General features: G+C 48.8%; 11 protein-coding genes across 11 annotated transcripts; 7 read left to right on the top strand and 4 right to left on the bottom strand.

Annotated features, from left to right (window-relative positions):
• Positions 1-90: 90 nt before the first annotated feature.
• Positions 91-1,576, top strand: AGABI2DRAFT_114278 (hypothetical protein; the record flags this gene model as incomplete). Its single annotated transcript, XM_006454469.1, has 6 exons — positions 91-295; positions 347-378; positions 434-485; positions 540-588; positions 649-852; positions 904-1,576. 6 exons carry the CDS (start codon positions 91-93, stop codon positions 1,574-1,576), a joined length of 1,215 nt encoding a protein of 404 aa, XP_006454532.1.
• An 845-nt stretch (positions 1,577-2,421) lies between these two features.
• On the bottom strand, positions 2,422-3,503 carry AGABI2DRAFT_189786 (hypothetical protein). The gene is made up of 3 exons (XM_006454468.1): positions 3,211-3,503; positions 2,734-3,158; positions 2,422-2,668 (listed from the first exon to the last, which is right to left on the bottom strand). Exons 1-2 carry the CDS (start codon positions 3,448-3,450, stop codon positions 2,736-2,738), a joined length of 663 nt encoding a protein of 220 aa, XP_006454531.1. The 5' UTR covers positions 3,451-3,503; the 3' UTR covers positions 2,422-2,668; positions 2,734-2,735.
• Positions 3,504-3,558: 55 nt separating this feature from the next.
• Positions 3,559-5,210, top strand: AGABI2DRAFT_189785 (hypothetical protein). The gene is made up of 6 exons (XM_006454467.1): positions 3,559-3,697; positions 3,757-3,834; positions 3,891-4,113; positions 4,168-4,418; positions 4,467-4,774; positions 4,831-5,210. The coding sequence occupies exons 1-6, from the start codon at positions 3,608-3,610 to the stop codon at positions 5,087-5,089; spliced, it is 1,209 nt and encodes a 402-aa protein (XP_006454530.1). The 5' UTR covers positions 3,559-3,607; the 3' UTR covers positions 5,090-5,210.
• A 34-nt stretch (positions 5,211-5,244) lies between these two features.
• On the top strand, positions 5,245-6,480 carry AGABI2DRAFT_133211 (hypothetical protein). The gene is made up of 2 exons (XM_006454466.1): positions 5,245-6,306; positions 6,354-6,480. Exon 1 carries the CDS (start codon positions 6,002-6,004, stop codon positions 6,170-6,172), a length of 171 nt encoding a protein of 56 aa, XP_006454529.1. The 5' UTR covers positions 5,245-6,001; the 3' UTR covers positions 6,173-6,306; positions 6,354-6,480.
• Positions 6,481-6,567: 87 nt separating this feature from the next.
• AGABI2DRAFT_62456 (hypothetical protein) lies at positions 6,568-8,604 on the bottom strand (the record flags this gene model as incomplete). The annotated part of the gene is made up of 11 exons (XM_006454465.1): positions 6,568-6,693; positions 6,747-6,894; positions 6,949-7,003; positions 7,052-7,131; positions 7,189-7,306; positions 7,364-7,553; positions 7,607-7,663; positions 7,728-7,818; positions 7,882-7,951; positions 8,020-8,220; positions 8,277-8,604. The coding sequence occupies 11 exons, from the start codon at positions 8,602-8,604 to the stop codon at positions 6,568-6,570; spliced, it is 1,464 nt and encodes a 487-aa protein (XP_006454528.1).
• A 1,534-nt stretch (positions 8,605-10,138) lies between these two features.
• AGABI2DRAFT_62190 (hypothetical protein) lies at positions 10,139-10,558 on the top strand (the record flags this gene model as incomplete). Its single annotated transcript, XM_006454464.1, has 1 exon — positions 10,139-10,558. The coding sequence occupies one exon, from the start codon at positions 10,139-10,141 to the stop codon at positions 10,556-10,558; it is 420 nt and encodes a 139-aa protein (XP_006454527.1).
• A 517-nt stretch (positions 10,559-11,075) lies between these two features.
• AGABI2DRAFT_189782 (hypothetical protein) lies at positions 11,076-12,133 on the top strand. The gene is made up of 6 exons (XM_006454463.1): positions 11,076-11,248; positions 11,300-11,440; positions 11,498-11,622; positions 11,676-11,683; positions 11,745-11,855; positions 11,911-12,133. The coding sequence occupies exons 1-6, from the start codon at positions 11,185-11,187 to the stop codon at positions 11,987-11,989; spliced, it is 528 nt and encodes a 175-aa protein (XP_006454526.1). The 5' UTR covers positions 11,076-11,184; the 3' UTR covers positions 11,990-12,133.
• Positions 12,134-12,440: 307 nt separating this feature from the next.
• AGABI2DRAFT_133208 (hypothetical protein) lies at positions 12,441-12,951 on the top strand. The gene is made up of 2 exons (XM_006454462.1): positions 12,441-12,697; positions 12,779-12,951. Exon 1 carries the CDS (start codon positions 12,446-12,448, stop codon positions 12,638-12,640), a length of 195 nt encoding a protein of 64 aa, XP_006454525.1. The 5' UTR covers positions 12,441-12,445; the 3' UTR covers positions 12,641-12,697; positions 12,779-12,951.
• Positions 12,952-13,852: 901 nt separating this feature from the next.
• On the bottom strand, positions 13,853-14,404 carry AGABI2DRAFT_133207 (hypothetical protein). The gene is made up of 3 exons (XM_006454461.1): positions 14,312-14,404; positions 14,189-14,245; positions 13,853-14,024 (listed from the first exon to the last, which is right to left on the bottom strand). Exons 1-3 carry the CDS (start codon positions 14,384-14,386, stop codon positions 13,986-13,988), a joined length of 171 nt encoding a protein of 56 aa, XP_006454524.1. The 5' UTR covers positions 14,387-14,404; the 3' UTR covers positions 13,853-13,985.
• Positions 14,405-15,627: 1,223 nt separating this feature from the next.
• On the top strand, positions 15,628-16,333 carry AGABI2DRAFT_189780 (hypothetical protein; the record flags this gene model as incomplete). The annotated part of the gene is made up of 4 exons (XM_006454460.1): positions 15,628-15,821; positions 15,870-16,028; positions 16,083-16,232; positions 16,277-16,333. Coding segments are annotated over exons 1-4 (534 nt in total), but the record flags the coding sequence as incomplete, so codon positions are not given.
• A 512-nt stretch (positions 16,334-16,845) lies between these two features.
• Positions 16,846-18,864, bottom strand: AGABI2DRAFT_176043 (hypothetical protein; the record flags this gene model as incomplete). Its single annotated transcript, XM_006454459.1, has 5 exons — positions 16,846-16,858; positions 17,046-17,125; positions 17,148-17,425; positions 17,480-18,044; positions 18,172-18,864. The coding sequence occupies 5 exons, from the start codon at positions 18,862-18,864 to the stop codon at positions 16,846-16,848; spliced, it is 1,629 nt and encodes a 542-aa protein (XP_006454522.1).
• Positions 18,865-18,916: the final 52 nt, after the last annotated feature.

Here is an 18,916-nt window from a genome sequence, read left to right as displayed (position 1 = left end):
TTTGCATAAGTATGTATGAACGCTATTCCCGCTTGTGATACTCCGTGCTTTTGGAGCTTTGTTTCCTCCTAATCTGCCGCTCCTTACTAGATGCTTTCCCTTGGGCCGTTCGTATTTATTCTAGTGGCTTCATTTCATCTGAGTAGCTCCAAACTCACCCAAGTAACGGTCGACGATCAGATTCCGGACACTCTGACTGGCGCCCAGTTGGTTTACACCCCGGATTCTCAATGGCAGTACAATGAAAGTTGCACCGGTTGTCCTTCTGTTCTCGATCCTTCCAAAGCAAATCGTGGTGCGTCATACTTGCCTGTCAGCGCACACGTCACTTAACATGTTTGTACAGGCACTTGGAAGAGCAATTTGTATAGAGCTAATGTAGGCCTTAACCACCATCGCGCGTAATTGCGACGCAGACTGAGCTACACACCAGGCTGTCCTACATAAAACCAACCCACCTCCGAGGGTATCGATAAGTTTCATCGGTAAACAAGTACTTTGAACTTTTTGCATCGCGCCTTCCTTACTGTGTTTCCCAGGCAATGCCGTATCTGTTCACTGCATTCTCCCGTTCTTCAATGACGATAGGTGCGTGTCGCCTGAGAAACAAAGCCGTACAAGACCTTGCTGGCTCACCCAAACTCACAGCGTTCAAAGCCATATGACCTTTTTCTTAGATGAGCAGTGGGTCTACGAATTCAAACCCGAAGCACTCGAAGGAGATGGTTACGCCTATGACATTCCTGTCTACATGAATAATACCATGACCATGGGCAATCACACACTCTCCATTCAAAACGGATCCCCTGACGGAAAAAAATACCTGATGATTTTGGACTATATTACCTTCTCGTGAGTTCACCTCCTTGTCCAATACTTTGTCAAGTTCAAACATATCTAAAGCACGGATGTCAAATATATCCAAAGCACGGTTGTAGATAAGCAATCTGGATCCGCTTCCTCCCTCGGTACAGATTCCTCGAAAGTCAAAGCTCTGACTGGTGCACTGGTCGCAATATGCATTCTCTTCACCATCATCCTCGCATACCTGTTATACCGACTGTATGCGACGCGAAAAAGGAGACTCGATTCACCTTCGAGAGTCAAGACAGAAAGATGGCATACCTCAACGCCAAAAACGGAGCAGCCTTCCGTCTGGGGATGGCTTACCCGGTACTTGGGCTTCAACACAAGCAAACGGAGTGTTTCATTCAATCGCTCACTCTTCATAGTTGGTCGCTCAAGGCCACGGGGAGAAAACGTCAAAGATTTCGTTCCGATAGGCATGACTGTGGGAGGACGACCTCAGTCTTGGCCTCCCTTAAGTGAAGAACTTCCGGAAACACAGCCGAAGAGTCGGTGGGCGTTTGTTATGTCCTGGCGCGATCGCACTATTAGGGAGGCGCAAATTCCTACTTTGCCTCCAACTAGCCATGCTCCTACAACGCTTTTCTCGGAACCCAATCCTACGTTGCAGCCAGTTCAGCATGGCCATTTGAGAAGCCAAAGACCGAGGGATGCACAGAAATCTACACGACCACAAACACGCAGATTTTTCACGATTGTAAACGCTTAATTGCTCCTTTCTCGAACTCAATCTGCCCATATTCATATCATAGACTCCTCCGTTTAATTTCTTGTGCCCATAAACTTAGTTCGATTTCTGACTTTGGTAATCCCACCAGCCTACCCGGGTTCATTTTTTTCATTCCTGTTGCCTCATGATCATTATCTGTACACTTATGCGCCACACGCTTATTTCTCCCGTTGCCAGGTAGTCTCTCCTGGTTGCCGAATTGATATAAATATCATCTCTGAATCTTGGATCTCAATCAGCAGAGCAACATGGTCGAGTTGCTTCTTTAAGTGATGGCCGTGTCCATCGTCCACAACCACGAAACAAAATTCAGGTCTTAGCCCTTTAACCTCGGACGCGCTCATGAAGAAGGTATATTCCAGTATCATTGCATAACCTGAAACTTAAAACTTTCCGTATTGTCAGCGATTCCATAATGTTCTCGGCTCGGCGCCATTATGGTTTAGAGCCCGATGTCGTCACGGTCATTGCTTTTGTGCACTGCTAAAAAGGTGGTGTTTCTGGTCGAGCTTGAAGCCCGCATGCTCAGCCAGTGGATGTTCCGGTTAAATTGAACCGATGAAAACCTGAAGTAAGACTTCTGCAGTCTTGGGCATATCGATAAGGTCTGGTACGCATACTTCGGTAAAAGAATTGGCCGATGGAGAAGTTTAGCGATCTTCTTTTAGATTAAGCATGACCGAGTTTAGTAGTGCAGTGACAGGTAGAATCGCCATTTAACCATGAGCGCCATGCGGTGGTTTAATAAGTGGTGTGCTTTGTCGGCTCAAGAAGAGTCCGGGAATGGTGGGTGAACGTTTGAAAATAGTATATAAACTGTCAATGCTGAATGAACTTGATATTGTCACTTTACTTCCGGGGGGCTTTTCGATCAAGTTGATCGGCGGTGACTGCAAAAGTTGAAGGCTACATTGAAATAGAGTTTCGCATACTGTGGAAATTAACCCGGTGCGAACTTCGAAGGCCTATATTTTTGGTTAACAGAGGCCCAACCTGAGATATGTGTTGCACCCTGCAACAAGTTGACGTCGTTGAACGGCACCATTCGCCTGTATGCGACAGAGCCGTACACTAAGTAATAATGCATAAGAATAAAAGTTACAATTGGATAATTGGAACATGCAAGGCACGGCTACTTTCAACGTTTGATACGCAACCCCTTCGACTTTTCAATGGCGCACATGAATGATGCAAGAGTATCCACCTCGTCCCTCCCGTTGATAGGAGGCATCTCCCTGAAATGTCTTTCGACGATGCAGGCCAAGACGGTTTGGACCTCGTCTACATCGGCCAAAATAGGAGTGCGGCTTCTGTTTTCTTCCTCGAGCAAACGAGAGCTCCGGCGTCTGCTTTGTTCCTTTGATTCGCGACGTGGTCTGTTGGCGGGCGTGGTGTGTGCGGGTGGACTGAGGACCCGTGGCGAGTGTCGATGGGGATGGAAAAGGCTGATGGGCGGTGGTGGGTCTTCCGCGGTGAGGGGTGACGGCCACACATCTGGAACAATATCATATTGGGTCATGTAGGAATGGAGGAATGAGAGAGGCATTTTGGAAAATTCGACCTGAAGTGCAGAGTGTTGGTTCAGGACCTGGGATTCTTGGAGAGTGGCTTACCATTGAACTCCGCCGCTGCTCTTCGCCATCCTTTTTCCCGGTACCCGACGCCGTGGCTGTTATCGGGTCTACGCGTTTCCGCTTTACTCGCGGTTCTCCATCAGCCTTGTCGGTGGCTTGCCTCTTTGTGCCGGCTGTGGCACTGGGAGGCGCCATATAAGCGGCATCATCGTTGGGCTTTTTACGTGTCTGGTAACGGGAACGAGAGCCGGAGGAGGCTGCAGCAGAAGCAGAAGCCATGGAGATGGTCAAGAGAGCAGAAAAGGAAGGAGAGGCAGGTAATAATGTAATAATGTCAAGTAAAGATCTTATCAACACCAAAATAAGTCCGTCTCGACCGCTGTTGACCTCCCATATAAAGTCCTTAATCACCTCCCTTCTCGTATCTCTTCCAACCATGTCTACTTACGGTACCCTTTTCCGTGTCACCACCTACGGCGAGAGCCACTGTGCCTCCGTCGGTGCGATCATCGACGGCTGCCCGCCTGTGCGTCACCCTGTAGTGTTTATCTGTTGTTCGTTTTCTGACTACCGTAAAATTTCCAGGGTCTCGAGCTCAGTGATACTGACATCCAAACGCAACTCAGCCGTCGAAGACCCGGCCAGAGTAACCTCACGACTCCTGTCAGTACAAGTTATCTCTCCATATTTTTTTCTTAATTAACAGTCGTGCCACACAGCGGAATGAGAAGGACCTCGTCCATATCCAATCTGGCGTCGAGCATGGTGTCACTCTCGGCACACCCATTGGTCTCCTCGTAAAGAACGAGGATCACCGCCCACATGACTACTCTGAAACCGACTTCTATCCCCGTCCGAGCCATGCTGATTATACTTATCTCCAAAAGTACGGCATCAAGGCCAGCAGTGGTGGCGGTCGCAGCAGTGCTCGCGAGACCATCGGTATGATTTCCATATTAACCTCTGGCATGTTTGCTAAAAAATTTTAATTAAAAGGTCGTGTGGCCGCGGGCGCTATCGCCGAGAGGTACCTGAAACAAGCCTTCGGGATTGAGATCGTTGCTTTCGTCTCCTCTGTCGGCAAGATTCAAATACCCCAGACTACGACTGCTGACGACGACAGTGACGATGCACCGGACCCAGTCTCTCCGGAATTTCTCAAATTGATTTCCACCGTCACACGAGAAGATGTCGATAAGCATACTACTAGGTGCCCTCATCTAGAAACCGCCGAGCGCATGGTTCAGGTTAGTCTATTAAAAGTCTAAGGTTATCAGTGCCTCATGGCGATTTAGCGTATCATCCGCGCCAAAGATGCTCAAGATTCGATTGGTGGTACCGTCACTTGTGTTATTCGCAATGTTCCTGGGGGCCTTGGCGAACCCACTTTCGACAAGTTCGAAGCTAAACTAGGCCATGCTATGCTCTCGATCCCCGCCACCAAGGCCTTTGAGATCGGTTCCGGTTTCCGAGGGACTGAGGTTCCAGGAAGCAAACACAACGATCCCTTCGTCGTTCGTGAGGACGGAACACTCGGTACAAAAACCAACTGGAGTGGAGGTGTCCAGGGTGGTATCACCAACTCTGAAGACATTTACTTCCGGTGCGTCTTAGTCTTCTTCTTAAGTCGAACTGTCCACAAAGCGTGCACTCCTTTAGTATTGCTTTCAAGTCACCCGCGACTATCTCCCAGCCCCAGAGTACCGCTCAGTATGATGGTGAGCCAGGTACGCTGGCAGCTCGTGGTCGCCATGATCCTTGTGTTGTTCCTCGTGCCGTTCCCATCGTTGAAGCCATGGCTGCGATCGTGGTTATGGACCAACTTCTCATTCAAAACGCCCGCAAGACCGCTGCGAGCCTCTTACCGCCAATTACCACCTTACCCCCGACCATGGTTTTACCTCCCGCAACCCAATAGATGTAGATTTAGACTCGCAATATACCAGCGACCGTATTTGCCATTATTAGATGCTAATGTACGACATATAATAAATCCCTTTGAAAAAAAAAAACCATGATAGTGTATAAGTAACAAAAAAAGGGCCGGTTACAACTTGATCGGAGACGAGTGGCAAATATCATAAAGACACTTAACTAAATTCATCGTCTGTTTCGTCGAGGCATCGGCAACAAATGACTGCTTCGGCAAACCACCACCACCACTACAAAATGGTAAGTTAAGATTTTAGGCGAAGTCGAGAGTGACAGTTACTCGGTAATTCAGCAGCCTAACTGGCCACTTGCCGAAAATCTCATCCACTTCTTCTGGATACAGAGTTCTCTGGGGAGAAGAGAAATAATCATCGTCGTACTGACGCCTCCCTTTCCTGTGATATTGCTGTGAGAGTCGAGATTTTACCCTATAGGAAGGCTTCAACAGGGGGGTGGTTTCGGTTCCTCCAATCTGTCCGGGTGGGTCTGGTAAACCGTCGGCCCAAAATCGGCAATCCACTGGCTTGTTTCTCCGGTTTTTCCTTGCGAACATACTCACGCGCTGACCTAACGGCCCCCATCCTGGTGTACCTGCTTCATCGTCTGTTCTTGACCGTAGTGGCGCGGAAATGGAGGAAGAAGGGGAACCAGACAACGACGAGGAAGGGGTGATAGCGACGCGTCCGTTGTCATCATTGGTCAAATGAATAATATTTTCTCTATTCCGCGAGCCAGTAGTGGAAGAACCTGCAGCAGAACGCCGATGATGATGTAGCCCAGAGGTGATACGCACACGGGAGCGAAATCTAATTCTTGTAGATCGGGTGAGGGAAGGTGCAATGACTTCAGCAGGATCGGTGGTCTGGTGTCCGACGGTGGGATTTACTGCCAAACACCCATGATTGCCAGTATCATTTTCGGAAAATTCGTCGGTGAAACTAGTGGCGGGCGATGGTGGACTTTCATCATCTGCGTCGGCATCCGAATCGTCGAGATATATGCCCGGTGCTCGAATAGGTTGGGCCGCATTCGAGGGATCGGCCTGGCGGGCAAGAGCTACGGGGGGTAGAGGTTGACGATCCCGCTCGATGCGCACCTCCTCTGGGGGGCTAGGTGTTGTTAAAGTAACAAGTGGTCGGTTGTTAGCACGACACCAATCCGAAAGCTCATTCTGAGTTACGGAGTGCCGTTTGAGTTGATCGACTGAAAAGGGTTAGCCAAAGAAGTGGCATTGGCGAGCAGCCGCGCACATGAACGGAGACTGCTGGTATCTATATGAACATGATGGTGTTGGTTTATACGAAGACTGGTCATGATTCAGGGGAGGAGGGGGTGGGAGACAGAGGGAGGTAAGGGGGAGACAGGAGTCGAGTGTTCATGCTACAGCGAAGACCCGAACTCTCCAATCACTCAGTGCGATTCACCCTCGCGTGGGAAACTGAAACAACCCTTAAAATAGTACCATCATGCCGCCTTCAGCTCTCGCAGAATATCATCCACCGCACTTTCGACTTCTCTGGCCCGAAACCGTGGGATGTCTTCAGAACCGCCTCTTTCCCGTTCAACCTTTATGCATCTCACACCCAGCGACTGAAAATAGTTTGTTGGAACGTGCCACAACCTCCATCAACCCCGTTACTCACCGTTATGTGATTCACATCAACGCGAACACTTCCTGCGGACAAATAAACCAGGTGTGTGACGAAAGCCGAGATCGGATAGGTTGTGCTGGCGTTTCCAAGTCCATACGGAGCAGCTTGATAATTGGAGTTCAATGTCTTTCCAATGGCGCTATCTGCGGGTCAGCATGGTCAAGTGACATCAAGCGGTTTGAAAAGCTCTGACAGTATATAATCCACGGCCGTATACCCTTCGGTTTCCCTATCGTTCTCCGAATTTACTAACGGTACGGATGTCAATACGAATTTTCCGAGTCTGATTTACTCACAAAGCAGAATCTTTGCCTGCAGTCTGGGTGAACGAGCAATACCATCAGCAACACCTCGAAGAGCGAGGCACGGAATGATACTGAAACACAGTTTCAATAAACATGCCAGTGAGCTGTCGCAGGTAAAGAATACTCACCTGGTCCACAAGGACCCACATGAATATATCAGTACGTCCCGCTCACCAAGATTTGCGAGGTAGGCCGCGTTGGGCGATGGATGGATTTCCATCCCGTAAGCATTGATGTAGTACAGTCCTACAATTGCCCCGCCTTTGAATACCAATATTACGATTTCAGAATCCAGCTACTCACTCGTGATCGGCGCTGACAGATGCTCGTACTTTGATTCTGAATCTTTTCCGAACATGACATTGCTCTTGGGTGCTATGCTTTCTCCTAAGCCTTCAATGGGAGAGAGCGGGTCATTAGATGTAAAGGCCGCTGTATCCTGCGGTACTGGGTGTGATATTTCACACTGTCCAACAAGACGTGTTCCGTTTAACTTGAGCACTTGTTGATTATTCGATCTCGACCAGAAACGTAAGATTTACTTACCAGCTCGGCGGCAATAGTAACTGTATGGTTAGTCACAATCACAGGAAGAATAGTTGCCTGTAGAGAGATGTTTGAGAAATTTGTGGTAACTCGTAGTCTCGTACAAGTAAAATCACATTACCTGACTATTTGTTATTGAAGAAAATAGAAAAATCGCCGAGGGAAGGGATCTGAAGAAATTTTGTGCCGCTGCAATAAAGTAATTTCCGATGCTGCGAACGGCTAATGGTGAGTTCCGTACCAAAAGCAGCGAGAGGATGGTAGAGTAGCTATACCTTCCGTTTCTAAAGTCAAAGTTCTTGTGAGCACGTCTCAGCAGCTCGCTCTCAAAGTAAACCAAGAATCCTTTTCTGGAGATGAGTGACACTGATATGTACGAAAAGACCAGTTTGGGAAGGAACGGTATTGCCCACCTCTAATGGTCTCTTTCCTGTCATCTGGAATACCAGACCAAAGCACGCTGCGTCCTTCCACAATGTCCCTCCATTCCTCTCTAGCCCCTTTGGATCCATAATCCGCCGGAAGACGATATGAGAGCAGACGTTGAATTGCTTCCAACGGTGGTGAAGGAGGGTCCGATGGAATGAGGCGAACCAGCCTGGAACGGATATCCCCTATATGTATTCCAACATTCAGTGAACCCTCCTTCCATATACGACACACTGCGCACCAACTGAAGGTCCACCAAGCACGCGTATAATTTCGCTTGAAGAGCCTCCATCATCAGAAACGGGGAGAACATAACAAGCATTTCCAAAGGCAGAGCAGATAGCGTTTCCTCCAGTTCCCCCCGAGATAACTAGGAAAGAAGCCTCGTTCGTTTGCGCCAAAGGTGTGCCAGGTTGACCGGAGACACGGTCTTGAGCTGTTGGATGCGGATGAGCCGTGACATGGGGAGGAAGAATGGGCTGAATTGGGAGGTCGAAAACCGAGGATCCTGGGCTTTCTATCCCGACATTAGGAGCGAATAGTGGCGCTTTTAGCTTGCTGATCGGCATGTTAAATGTGTCTTGAGAACCAAACATTCTGTCCGTCTATGTATTAGGTGCTCGGAGTCACTTTACAAATGCAATCCAGAATCAGACCGACGTGTCATTCTCCGAGTCATCCGCTCCTTGAACCACAACCACTACCTTCCTGTTTTGGAAGTCTTGGTGGAAGTACCTTGAGTAGCGAATATTATCATCCTGAATGCCTCCCAAGCCTAAGCGTCCCAAGGCTAAGTCTGATGCGGTGGTCCCCTCGTGGGCCGACCATGTCAATCTCGACGAGCTGAACGAGAATCAGCGTCAATTCCTCTTCGCCAACTCAGGATCAGCTCCGGCCATCCTGGCTACTCTTCAACACAAGGGGTCTATCACCTCTTGGAACCCTCCTCGTGGTGGCCCGCTGGACGTCCGTCCATTCGGCCCGGATTCTATCATCCCCGCGCCCAACACTGATTGGGATGCCGATGGGGGTGAACTCTTCGACCTCCCCGGAAGTAGTCTGGACCCTGCGCAGACCACTTCTACTCTTGGTAAACGGCCCCAGCCACCCTCTCCTGCCCCCTCCACCTCGCTTGCAGCTGGCACTCCGCCGGCTAAGGCAGGTGATGATCAAGACATGCGCTCACCCGAGTCACCCACCCCCGCAAGCGCCCCCTTCTGGGGTGTTTACTTCAGGAATCTAGAGAACGCACTGGCCACTCTGGACCCCACACACCACCAGTCGGCGCGGTACCTCGGTACTATGCTCACTGGGTTGCAGAAGATAGTGCGCGATGAGCGCTATCTCTCCCTTCAGGTTGACGGCGGTTTCACCGTTGCCGACCTCATTGATGCCTTGCCGCACAGGTCTAGTGTGGTCCAGCCCCCCCACCCTCCTCGTGTTCCGGAGACCGGCCCTCGGCCTACCTCCAAACCCCCTCCTAAGAAGGTCAAGTTTAACCCGCCTTCTCCCCTTGCCAAGAAGGCGAGTGCTCCAGCTTCGGCTGATAGTGCACCGCCTATTCTTTCCCAACGACCGCCTCCGTCTCAGGCCCCGGCCGTTTCCGTCCGCACCCCGCATGCCAAGACTCCTGTCCGACGCAAGCAGGGCAAACACACAGTCCACGGCCCGTCTCGCCGAGGCATTATCATCTCCCCCCCGAGGAATGTTCGTCTCGGGGCTCACAAGTTCAAGGTTGAATTTATCAACAAACTCAACAACCTCCTACTCACTGATCTGAAGGTCGACGACCTTCTTATCGAACATGCTGCTGAACACGGGATATCCACCTTCCTCGCCACCACCCGTGCCCCCACTCCCGCTGAGTGCGCGTTCGTGCTTAAACACGTGCGTGCACACTTCGTCATTGAAGGGAAAGATAACGCCGGTCCGATCACCCTATCCACTCCCACGTCCACTTCTTATCTCAAGATCGTGGACATTCCTATCACCGATCCTAAATCAAAGGATTGGCTCAAAGCCACGAACGTCACTCTCTCCGAAGCGATGCTCGCATCTCCAGTCGGATCCTCGCTAGCCGACATCATCAAACACGTTCGCCTCATGCGAACCTCCCCTCATTCGGATTCATGCATAGCGTGGGTCGACATCTCCGACACCGTCTCGGGAACTTCTGCTAAGAAGTTCATTGGGAAGTTTATTTCTGTGGCACGCAAGAACTGCAAGATCCTCGGCGCTCGCCCCCACTCCGGTTCCGTCCTGTGCACTCGGTGTTACAGGTGGGGCCACCACTCATCTCAGTGCCGCCGCCTCGGTGTGCGCTGCCCTCTATGCGGAGGCCCTCATCGCGAGGACTCTCACTCTCTCATGGTGCCCGACGACAAAGTTGCACACCGACACTGCGTGAACTGTACCGCTTCCAAGCGGGAAAAGCGCAGCCACTCCGCTACAGATAAGGCTTGTCCTTTCTGGAAGCATCGGTTCGATCGGGAATGGCTTCGCAAGCAATTCCCAGCAAAGTGACAGCGTGTGTATTAACGTGCGTTATTGTTAGTAGATGTTTCCTTCTATTTTTACACTCTCTCTTCTTTCTACGGCGGGTCGTTACCTCGGCCTTTCTTACGGACCGTTATGTAGTCCTTCTTCTTTGATATTTCCTTTCCAAGTCTCTCTGTTAAACCCTGTTGCCAGCGTTTGACCTTGTCACGCGTCAGGGGGGGGGTCACCTTTGTAGTCGTAGCTGGCAGGTGTACGTAAAGCCGGGGGAACGCGTCATGGCACCCCACGTATGAGTAGTATTGAAATATATTACATTGATTACAAAAAAAAAAAAAAAAAAAAAGTCATTCTCCGAGTATATATGCTCACGATAGCAACTGATCCAACCCCTCCGTATGTGGGGTGCTGGGGGCCACTGAGCGACGCTACTAAAAATGACTAAAAATGAAAGTCATCGTCAAATTGGGATAAGATGAATTTTATTATGTCAGTACTAGTGGAATGCAAAGCCGTCAATATGCTCAGACAGTGTCTGCCAACCCTTATTTAGCCGGCGAACTCATCACAAATGATGAGCTCGCACCGCGACGACTTCCAACCCCCTCTCATTTCAAGATCGACCCCGTCTTCAATCACATTCGGACAACGCGATGGCAGACGCTTTTGCTGCGCTACCCGGCATCTACCGCTTGGTTTTCTTGTATATTGAACCCTGTATGTTTAAACGCTCCTTGACATTGTCTTGACTTATAAAATCACTGGCAGTGACTACCTTTATACCTTTCCTGTTTGTATGGATCACACCTGGTGCAAAGTGGTTCTTCCGAGAACAGGTTCCCTACGATATACCAGCTTCCACGCCACTGGACGATAGGACATACATGGTTGTTACACAGTTGGTGAACTGTACGTGTAATTTGCTCGCACGAAACGGTGGAATGCATCAATAATACATAATCGAAGGTTACATGCTCCTCGGACTATTGTCCTCCTTCGTCTTTCGTGCTGTTAGGGATACACTCCCCAATAACCCTGCCGCGCAAGAAAGGATTCTCGGAGCCAGTTTTCTAGCTCTCGCGATTGCTGATGTACGAGCTTTTTGACTGTGCTATGTTTCCTTGAACTCATTTCTATCCTAAAGGCGACACAGTAAGGTGTCAATCAATTCTACGAAAGGCACACGACTTTTAACATCACGTCCTGCTTTCAGCGTGCTTGCTACGTTCATCGGACTTCCGGAAAACCTACGGTTCAGCCCTCAGCACTGGAATGTCATGACGCATGGCAATATCACAACGACCACTTTGTATCTCGTCACACGGTTAGTTCTTCCATTGCTTTTTAAAGACGGGAACTCATCGATGAAAATCACAAAGAGTGGCCTGGTTCATGGGTATCGGACGAACGCGCTTCTATTTTGGTCAAAAGAAATCACAGCGAGCTAAATTGACTTAAGACAGTTCCCGCTTGCCTCATGGCACTGTCCTTACGAAATGTGCGGTTGCAAGGTGACTAAGTAACCCGCTGTCATTCAGAATTTCTTTTCAAAAGAGGGGCGGATGGATTTTTTGCAAAACACTCATTCCAATGTGTCCGAAGAATATATATATGTCCGACTTCCCTCTCAGACGACAGAAATATAAGGATCTAGCTAAATTTGACATAGTCTGGTGTGTCCTTGGAGGGCAACGGCACTGGTTTTAATCTCGAGTTGGAGAAGTGGCGCAGACAAAGAGAAGGTCAACGCCATTGAAAGATCCGCGCTAGGCTAGAAGTATTCAACTTATGTTGCTGGGAGGCACGATATTATGAGTCAGTACGCCACTCTGTAAAAAACCAGAATCGAAGACGTACTGTGGCGGGTTGTCTTCCGTAGCCACTCCACAGTGCCCTGGAGTGGAGTGTATATACATGGGAATCACGGCCCTGGTGAAGACGAAGAAGTATGAACTGACCCGGCAATACATAACACTCGAAGTTCGGTTTATTTCGTGTGGCGAATCGATCATGGTAAGGGAGCGAGCCGAAATCGCCTGGCACGAGGGGCTGGAATTGAAGTCGATTGATTCGCTTGCCAGTTTTAAATCAAGTTTCCTTTCAGCTTAGATCGATCCTTGGTACTCCACGCAGCACCTACTTCTGTCTTGTGCCAGTGCAAGGGACCTACACGTAGTGATATATATAACGGTCCGATGAGCTGCTTGCCGAAAGAGGTCATTTGATTATCGTGAGGAGAAGACGTACCGATCATAATCTAACGCAGATATTATGAGTATAGCCTTTGTGTTGATTTTTGATGGCCAGAGCTTGAACAAACGATGATAGAATGGACATTGTTCAACCAATCGTTCAATGCCTTCTGGGTGTTACATAGTTGAATTATAGACTAGATAACCAAATGATCCACGCCAAGTGAGGAGAATGTGTATTTTGATTTCTGGCGATCAAGATGCTTTTCAGCAACTGTCACAGATGGAATCAACGACCGCGATGCTTTGCAAAGGTACACATGTGCGTCTGAAGCGGCTCAAGAACAGTGATGCGGAAGGTATGCGAGTTTAGACGTTAAAACGGATCATTCCCTGATGTGGATTTTCCTGCTTTCCATAGATTCGAATTGACCAGGTATCTAGCGGTAGAAGAGTGTTGGACGAGACATGTCAAGGAGCATTGGGGTGTAATGGATAATTCGACGAAATCGGGTAGGAGACAGAGCGTATTTAGGCGGTATTGATTTTTCAGCAATGACGGGGGAAAACTGAAGAATAAATGGTCTGGGCTTAGGTGACTTGTGCAGAGAGATGTATACACCATGGGGTGACTAGAAGACTGTGCCGTTGCATAAAGTCTCGGTGGCGATCGTCGGTGGTTGACTCGTCGGTCGCTGGGCATGATAATTCGACGTGTGGACCAAGAGTAAACTCTAAGAATGGGTGGTGAGTGTCATTGATTGGGCAAGACGGGACGGTGGATAGAGTGGGGTAACGCGAGACGTACAGATAACCGGGAAAGACCTTCAGGAAATGCAAAGTGTGTTGGTAACAAATTCGGGGTCGTTGAACAGGGAGGCTGAAGGCGGCCAAAAGTAAAGCGGATATTTTCACGAATAAATTCGGCGTATTTGTAAAGGAGTGGAGGCTGAGGAAGTAGACGTGTGCAGAAGGCCAGCAGGCTTTGTTTGTGACGGTGGTTTTGAGTGGGCGTGGTCTTTTCTACAGGACACACACATAACTCTGCCTCTTTCACTCACCACAGCAACAAATCACTTCAAACCGCATCCTTTCAACACTTACCTTCCTGCAGTCTTGCCTGCTTTTTGGAGCGCTCCGCTTCGGAAGATTCGCAATGACATTTGTTTCATCTTTATCCTGTACCGGGCGTTCCTCCTTACCCGACCATTCAAAATTCACCTCGCGCACGTAAAAACCTCGCCTTTATGTAGCGCACTCAATCAAGTCCATAGTGCACTAGTGTTGACATTTGTTTCCGGGTGAGTGTTTGAAATTTCTTTATTTTTCTCGCCTTCTGGGTGTGGTTGGCGTAATCCATGCCATTCTTCAAATGTTCTCGTGGCTTGCGAATCTCAAGTGCCAGAATATGTGTACTGTCCTACTTAGCATTTTTTCCAAGGCTGACTTTTTGTCGTCAACTCAGTTCGAGAGCGGAAGGCGAATTCTCTGCGCAATAAATATAAAGCTGGTTCTTAAATGCGTAAGCTCCGTGGAATCTTCGTCTGTCCAAATCGTCTTGATGAACTTTCTTGATTCATACACGTAGCCCAGAGAAAATCTTGTGTTGTGATGCATAGCCCAATGAACTTCCGCCCTCTTGCAGTGTGTTGAAGGATTGCATTGGATAGACACCCTTAAGGTACAGCTTGTCCCATCGTTTGACATAAGGAAACTAATATCACTCTGGATATCGATAGCTGCAGTGGATCTCCTGGCTGAAGTCGAGATTTTGAAGAAAACCGATTTCAGATCTATCTTGAGCCACTGGCCCGTGCGCCGCCAATTGCTTGAGACGCGCCCAAGGATAATCGTTGAGGATGTGTTTTCACAAGCTGTAGAGACGCATTCACCCAGGCTAGCACTCAAAGGGTCTTCTGTTCCAGTCCTCCAGATGATGATTGCTCTCTTGGTCTTTTGTTGTTGCATGATTGAGATAATCAGATTTTGAGGTATAATTTGTGCTTTCTTGAGGCACGGCCTGCTTGAATTTAGCCCAGAATCACACAACCGATGTAGTGGGAGTTTGTCATGACTTGAAAGAGTACGTGGTTGCAAGTGGGTACTTCGGTCTAACTTTCTCATCATGTACTGTTCACTGACCTGGTTAAAGGAATATGACTCGGTAGCGCGCCAATTTTGGCTCCTTAAGGAAATGCCGCCACCGTGATGTGACCACATGTCACGCCCCAGGCGACCCAAATCGCTCCGTCTTCCTGTGACTCGCAAGGACATCGGTTCAATCTCTTGACAACGTTAATCTCCGCTAGAGATCTGTCTGAGGGCTGAACATGAAGCAGGAGATGGAGTATGAGAATGGCCTTTCTAGTCTGCGCCAGATCAAATTCGTCGGACCATCAAATGTTGTCAAGGGTCGTCGCAATACGGGGCGCAAAATTTCGCCAGCCCGCTAGATTCATCCGGAACTCAAACAAGTAGCCAATAGCCGGTCCGTATTATTTGAATAGACAGGTTCGTTTTTCGTGTCGAGCGCTGCGCATGGAACCGAGCAATTTTGAAGTTGCCAAGAAGTGGAGCGAGGAGAAGTTATCTGCTGACTGAAGTATTGTAGGCTCGTTCAGATATCCCCGAGCGAGGGTATCAATCTTTCAGTCTGTTTCGAAAGGTCATACTTGACATGAACGAAGGAATGTGGCCGCATCAAATCGAAGCTGTTTAGAGCGTTTAAATCATCACTCTTGGATCATGACTTGGTGAGTTACCTGATCTGTCACCGGAATTTTTTTTTACTTTTTACTTCAGGGTGGGAGCTCCAATATTTGAATTCTCATTCAAATTAGGTTCATCTCCTTATTCCTATATAATGGCCCAGGATATCATCATCGTCTTTCACCCTCCCGTCACCTAACATCTATACATTCTCTCTCTAAATGCCCGGCAACTCAAAGCGTACATGTAATCCATACTATCCTGCCAGTATGGATTCAGTCAACGCTATGGGTTCTGCGGGGCCGCCTCGCGTTCATGAAGCCCAATATTTTCGCGCCAACCTTCGCATGTCCCATCCCCCTATGAGTTTTTTGGACGACTTCATCTTGGTATGTGGTGGCCACGCTCTTTACAACTGTCTGTTTTGAACGTGATAGTTATCCGGGCTGGAGGAGTTTGAAGAGCGCGAGCACGAGCAGGAAAGTACAACGATGCCTCTGCAACCAAAGTCACCTTGCGTGGAAAATCAAAGGCCTCGTGGTGTCGCAGTCGACGGAGACGTTAGTGATGGAGTCATCTCTCCTCTCGAGCTGCCGGTACGCAAGTCACCCTCGTCTGCATCAAAGTTTACTCACTTACCAGTCAATCAGCCACGACTAGTCAACTTCGCGGCTGCAGATGAAACTGAGGCTACACTATCCGAGTTCGACCTGAAGGAGGTTGATCGTCGACTCGAGTCCGTTGTGCGGTCTGAGTCTATTTCCCGACTCGAACGTCTCTTGAGGGCAAATGCGTTAGATGTGAATAATTGTTTCCCATTCTTTTCCCATAAGCTGACGAGCAGCTTCAAGGCTTTTTTGGCACGTCTACGTTCCTTGGGTTCCTGTCCCTTCTCTTGATGCTATAAACTATATTGTTTTTTTTCTCTTTCTAGAGGACTTTTTACGCATCCACCTCCCCGCTCATTCTAGCACTTTCTTGTTCTATGTATTTATAATTACATTTTCCTCCCTGGATTTCTGTTCCCTAATCTAAATTAAATATATTTTCACTCTTTTGAAGTTCTTTGTGGCGGAACCGTCAAAACGTTTTTGACCTTACTTTTGTACATTTGATCGGTATTCCAAATATTCTGAAACACGAAGTGGCAAACAGCGCTGGGACGACTCAGGTCGACTTTTTTGGATGGTATTAGAATTGAACGAATGGAAGAGAACGGAAATGGAAAGGTGGGTTTTCAAAAACCAATTGACTTGTCATGATGCACAATGCCACCCTTAGTAGTAGTAAATTCGGTCTCACGGAAACGCGGGAGTTTAATTCTGTCACCTAGAGAATTCGAAGCACCTTCCGAGAAGGGGATTTCTGTAACACACGATAAACGAAATGTCTCTCTTTTTTCTTTTGTGCAGCCTAAAAGAAGCACCTACAAAGAGAAAAAAAAAATTAGTCTTGTGAGAACAAAACCGAAAAGTTTAATTGACACTCGATAAGGTATCCACTTTTGGTAATTTCCGAGTCGAGCAAATCTGTTCAAGTCTGCAGAAACATGCGTATGGAGGCTTATGGAGGTCGATGGTGGAAGTGGGCTGGCCTCGAATGGATTAACTTACAAAAGATTTGTCGAGCAATAATAATTCATTAGTTCAGCTCCTTCCAGAGAGCTGACTAGGACTAATACCACCATTATGAGCTACATAAGGTACACTACTCACGGTCGTCCCGTGCGATGGCGTATAATTCGGATTATTAGCATCATACCCATCGACATCACCTCCTTGATTTCCAGGGTCAACAGTCATACTTCCATTTAAGGAAAAGTCAACAGCAGTATTATCAGGGCTTCCAATGAGCTCGGGGAAAAGACCAACTAGGACCCGATCGAGAAGGATGACGAGAAGGTGAACGTTGCAGGGTTGGGAAGTTAAGGGTTCGATAGCTGCGCTCAAAGTCGTGCTCATGTCATTACCCAGGAAAAAGGGAGTGAGATGTGCTGAGGGAAAAATGCATCAGGACTATTTAATTTTCTGGGAATGTGAGCTCTCACATAAACCACCACTACCTCTCCAACTTGTCAACCTTTGCTTTAGGGCGGCTTGCTCTTCAGGCGTGGGATCAGGGGGAGGTGGTGCAGGAAAACCATTCGGAAATAAAGTTCTTTTACTGAGTCTAACTATATTCAAGATAAACGCAGGCGATAGATACGTGTAGAGCAGATGGGGAAGGAGTTTATCCAGAAAGGGTTGCATGGCGGCAGTGATTATACCAAGGAGAGTCATAAGATACGTTGCTGAAAGGCGTTCGGTGGTGAGGAATACTTCAGAGAGAACGGTCAGGAGCGGGGACGAATAGTTTGAGTGTTGATGTGGATTTGACTTGGAAGTGGGTGAGGTGATTGGTGTTTCGCGAGAAACGGATGGCGAGGGGCATGAGGCTATTGATGTTGAGGATATCGAAGGCGTGTTAGGGGTTGCGGATAGAGATCCTATTTCATCTTGGGTCGATGAGTGTGGGAGAACAGGGGTATTCGATGGAGGCCTATTGACGATCCTGATTGTGGTGACAGCTTGCTTGTATAAGTGAATGAGAGCAAGGCAGGTACTTGAAAACGACTGCAAAGCAGATAGCACAATGACAATGAAGGTATGGAAGGAAAACGGATTATTTGGTGATTGAGAGGACGCGGGAGGGGTCTGCGAGAACGATTAGACAGGGGTGGAAGGGGCGGATGTAAGTTACCTGGAATAGATTGTCGTGGTCATCGGAGCCAAGAATATCAAGAATTGACTTTTGAATGAACCACGGTTGGGTGATGTGGGGAATTATGTCTTGGACAAGAACCTTGAGGATGACCTCCCTCACGACGTAACGCTCTGCTTCTGGCTCATAGTCCTCTGGTGGAAGACAAGCCTTGAGGATGTGGTCGAGTATCTGGCGATAGTACTGCAGATCGATGGAGGCGTCTGAGGAGAGGGCGATGTGGGGCTGCAGTTGGTGAAAGAGATGGGGGAGGGACGTTGCGCCGCCGGTGGCATATGAGGTGGAGAGCTTGGAGGCGGCATTGCGGTAGTCGCGGAAGTGCTGGGTGAGGATGATGGGTGCGTCGTGGAAGAGAAGGGGGGGAAGGTCGAGGGCAAGGGTGCGAGCTTCGAGGGCGCGTATGACGGTAGTGACTATGTGGGTGATCTGAGGAAGGAGTTCCTTGTCATAACGGGTGATCTTTGTCCACCAGGGATTGACGTAGGCGCGAAGGGCGAGGGCGAGGACGTCGTAGAGCTCGGCCTGGAGTTCTGGGGGGACATTCTGTGCGGCGAGGAGCGGGGGAAGGTCAGCGGTGGTGTTCGGAAAGAGGATGCGGCGTGCGAGAGACTGCTGGGCACGACTGGGTGAGTTGGCAGATGCGGCGCTGCGTTGGGCTGGGCCGAGTCCCATCGCAGGAGACAAGGGCGCGCCGTCACGTGGTCTATACACTTCTGCATCTCGC

This window comes from Agaricus bisporus (genome assembly GCF_000300575.1).
Source record: "Agaricus bisporus var. bisporus H97 unplaced genomic scaffold AGABI2scaffold_1, whole genome shotgun sequence".
NCBI lineage: Eukaryota > Fungi > Basidiomycota > Agaricomycetes > Agaricales > Agaricaceae > Agaricus > Agaricus bisporus.
The sequence above is the reverse complement of the archived record's forward strand: the minus strand, read 5'-3'. Positions and strand labels throughout refer to the sequence as shown.

Excerpts from the sequence above, each read along its gene's own strand:
- AGABI2DRAFT_189782 (XM_006454463.1), top strand. The coding sequence starts at position 11,185 with ATGGCAGACGCTTTTGCTGCGCTACCCGGCATCTACCGCTTGGTTTTC. Across the intron at positions 11,441-11,497 it reads TGTTACACAGTTGGTGAACT|GTTACATGCTCCTCGGACTA; the intron begins GTACGTGTAATT and ends ACATAATCGAAG. Across the intron at positions 11,856-11,910 it reads ACTTTGTATCTCGTCACACG|AGTGGCCTGGTTCATGGGTA; the intron begins GTTAGTTCTTCC and ends AAAATCACAAAG.
- AGABI2DRAFT_189785 (XM_006454467.1), top strand. The coding sequence starts at position 3,608 with ATGTCTACTTACGGTACCCTTTTCCGTGTCACCACCTACGGCGAGAGC. Across the intron at positions 4,419-4,466 it reads CCGCCGAGCGCATGGTTCAG|CGTATCATCCGCGCCAAAGA; the intron begins GTTAGTCTATTA and ends ATGGCGATTTAG. Across the intron at positions 4,775-4,830 it reads TCTGAAGACATTTACTTCCG|TATTGCTTTCAAGTCACCCG; the intron begins GTGCGTCTTAGT and ends GCACTCCTTTAG.
- AGABI2DRAFT_133211 (XM_006454466.1), top strand. The coding sequence starts at position 6,002 with ATGATTGCCAGTATCATTTTCGGAAAATTCGTCGGTGAAACTAGTGGC.
- AGABI2DRAFT_189786 (XM_006454468.1), bottom strand. The coding sequence starts at position 3,450 with ATGGCTTCTGCTTCTGCTGCAGCCTCCTCCGGCTCTCGTTCCCGTTAC. Across the intron at positions 3,159-3,210 it reads AGCAGCGGCGGAGTTCAATG|GTCGAATTTTCCAAAATGCC; the intron begins GTAAGCCACTCT and ends TCTGCACTTCAG.
- AGABI2DRAFT_133208 (XM_006454462.1), top strand. The coding sequence starts at position 12,446 with ATGGGAATCACGGCCCTGGTGAAGACGAAGAAGTATGAACTGACCCGG.
- AGABI2DRAFT_133207 (XM_006454461.1), bottom strand. The coding sequence starts at position 14,386 with ATGCAATCCTTCAACACACTGCAAGAGGGCGGAAGTTCATTGGGCTAT. Across the intron at positions 14,246-14,311 it reads AACACAAGATTTTCTCTGGG|GCATTTAAGAACCAGCTTTA; the intron begins CTACGTGTATGA and ends CACGGAGCTTAC. Across the intron at positions 14,025-14,188 it reads ATTCGCCTTCCGCTCTCGAA|CCGGAAACAAATGTCAACAC; the intron begins CTGAGTTGACGA and ends TCAAACACTCAC.